At 35.2% G+C, this 2,465-nt stretch overlaps 1 protein-coding gene across 1 annotated transcript in view; it reads right to left on the bottom strand.

The window, feature by feature from the left end:
* LOC107657499 (uncharacterized) overlaps window positions 1-1,987 on the bottom strand; it is a 76,190-nt gene extending 74,203 nt beyond the window's left edge. Inside the window, exons 1-2 of the mRNA XM_016445603.1 lie at window positions 1,969-1,987; window positions 202-299 (exon numbers count right to left, since the gene is read on the bottom strand). Coding sequence (XP_016301089.1) covers window positions 202-299; window positions 1,969-1,987 — 117 coding nt within the window. The remainder of the gene's footprint in view (window positions 1-201; window positions 300-1,968) is intronic.
* Between the last annotated feature and the right edge of the window lie 478 nt (window positions 1,988-2,465).

Raw genomic sequence — 2,465 nt, 5'->3', positions numbered from 1 at the left:
CCACAGCTTCTGACTCAGACCTTCTCAGGACTGAACCCGCAACTCTTTTGTCAGAAGCTCAGAACCTTAAACATAACCTTACACCATCTCTAACCAACTCAGAATGCCTGCAGTCACTGTCACGCCACTGAGATCACAACAAACTTAGATACATGGATTCCTTTTGCAGTCTAAATATAGGATGATGTGTTATAGAGGTACGTACACGTGTCTCTGAGTTTCGGTGGAAACTGTGAACGGGTGATCGCCAAGATAATAAAGATCACAAGTGGCCAGACAAGGAGAGCCAGCGACCAGGCCTGAAAAAAATCAACAAACAGATGTGCTGTCAGATTTTCCTGTTGGTTATATTGTACATGGTTATTAATCTCAGTATAAATTTGAAGGATTACTAATAAAATTATGGTTACATATTGTATATAGTTCACTTTTTTAGATATTACTGTTTGTATGTATTTATGTAAAACCATCTGAACACTTTGGATAAAAGTGTCTGCTAAATGTCTAAATGTAAATGTAAAATTCATTAATAATTACCACAAAGGTATTTATCATTCTGAAAATGTTTTAATTGAAAACGTAATAGTAAATGTTTGATTGTCTCTTATTGAGCACATCTTTGTAATGTTGGTTTTGGGTTTTGTTTCATTGTCCATTGTCTAGCTTTGTTGCCTGTAACTTCTGCTGGTGAGTTGTGTCCATGTCTATGTTCTTGTTTTGCCTAGTCAAGCCAAGCCAAGCCAAGCCATGTCTGTGTGTATTGTTTATCTGCTATAATAAATAAAACCACTTGGGTTCTCACAACGCTCGCCTTCAGTGGACATTTTATTACAATCTTACATCCGCTGTCAAATGAGAATGCTGTTCTTTAACAGCAGCCTCTACTGTATAAAGCCAACAACCTGTAAGCGTGTATTGTTGCAAATATAATTTTTTGTGATGGTCTGTTTTAGTCACTTACAGTAACATTTCAGACAATGTACGACAGTAGCTTTTACAGTAGGTATGGCACACATTATAATTTATCATTGTACTGAAAAATAACCATCCCATGGAAAGAACCTGAATATTTGCTGATAGAATGATGGCAGCTGTGCTATAGCACAGACACAAGGTTAGTGTTACCCTTCTGATGGTCATTTATGGCCAGTAGCTGGTTCCAGCTGATCTACATGGATGATCAGCTGGTTGGCCTGAGATCAGCTTTGTTATACTTGATTAAGTTAATAGACCTGTACAAACCAGATAACATTCTCCGAAAATGAACTAAATACATAAATAAAATAAAACAGTTTGACCATTTTAAAGCATTATATGGTACAGTATGTTTTATTGCACAAAATCTAGATTTATATATTTTTATTATAATGTAATTTGTTATTTATATAAAGGTTAATATAATAATAATAATAATAATAATAATGGTTATATATTTAATAAAATAACAAACAAAAAGCATATATACACAAAAATAATAATAGCCATAAAAATAATAAAAAAGGCTGATGATATAAAGTTTGTTCTCACTAGTTTTCTTAGTGCGCTTCTTTGTCTAAAACTGTTCAGAATCATTCATGTAAGCTTGAATGCTTTTTTTACGTCATAGTAGTACCTGTATTGCATTATTGACATAGGCTATAACCGAATCTCAGATATTCACTTTATTATCGCACCTACAAAAGTAATAAATATGAAGACTTCAGAACTCTAAACTTACTATACTACTAAAAGAATATAGATGAAGTTATATATTTACCTTGTTTAGCCTGGATTGGATTTAATGTTATTGGGTCCGATGCGTTTGATATAATGAAGACATTTTGCCAGGTTATTCTTAACAAAGACCCCTTTCCATGTGATATTCCACCAACTGACGAAAAATTAACAACAAAAACAACGAAAATCAAGTATGTAGAGTTTATAATTCGCCGGAGAATTTTTTTTCTCTCTCTCGTCAGGTGTTCGCACCGGTGTCAATGATATCCATTATACACTTTTCTCTGTTCTATACACTCATTGACAATACAGGTGAGAGGCGGGTGCTTCTCACACGTTGCATGACCGGTTTGAGGATTCCGCGCCTCATTTGCGAGTGAGTGGACAAATATGCAATCGAGAGAAATTTGATAGGTAAGCCTATTCAAGATGTAGGCTATGGATACCCAAAGCTGGGTATTAGCGTACCTAAAAATATCGAAGCTTTAATTTTAACTAAATGTCTCATTGGCAAGGTGGTAGCGTGGCTAGTTTTAGTTTATGCGGTTGTCCAGTAGTTATATCGTTTTTGTGCAGCGCATTTTATGGAGGACTGTTTCCTGAACCTGCAGAGTAGCACAAAGGCTCTATTTATAAAGTGGGGCAGTTCCAACTTTGAAAGGACAGTCTGTCGCTTCTGACTCACAGCCTGTAAGTACGTTTTTTATATTTAAAGAATTTGCCACTGACGATTCAAACGCGAGTTTTGA

The sequence above is a fragment of the Sinocyclocheilus anshuiensis genome, unplaced genomic scaffold, assembly GCF_001515605.1.
Source record: "Sinocyclocheilus anshuiensis isolate Anshui unplaced genomic scaffold, SAMN03320099.WGS_v1.1 scaffold179, whole genome shotgun sequence".
NCBI lineage: Eukaryota > Metazoa > Chordata > Actinopteri > Cypriniformes > Cyprinidae > Sinocyclocheilus > Sinocyclocheilus anshuiensis.
This window is presented reverse-complemented; position numbering and strand designations above follow the sequence as displayed.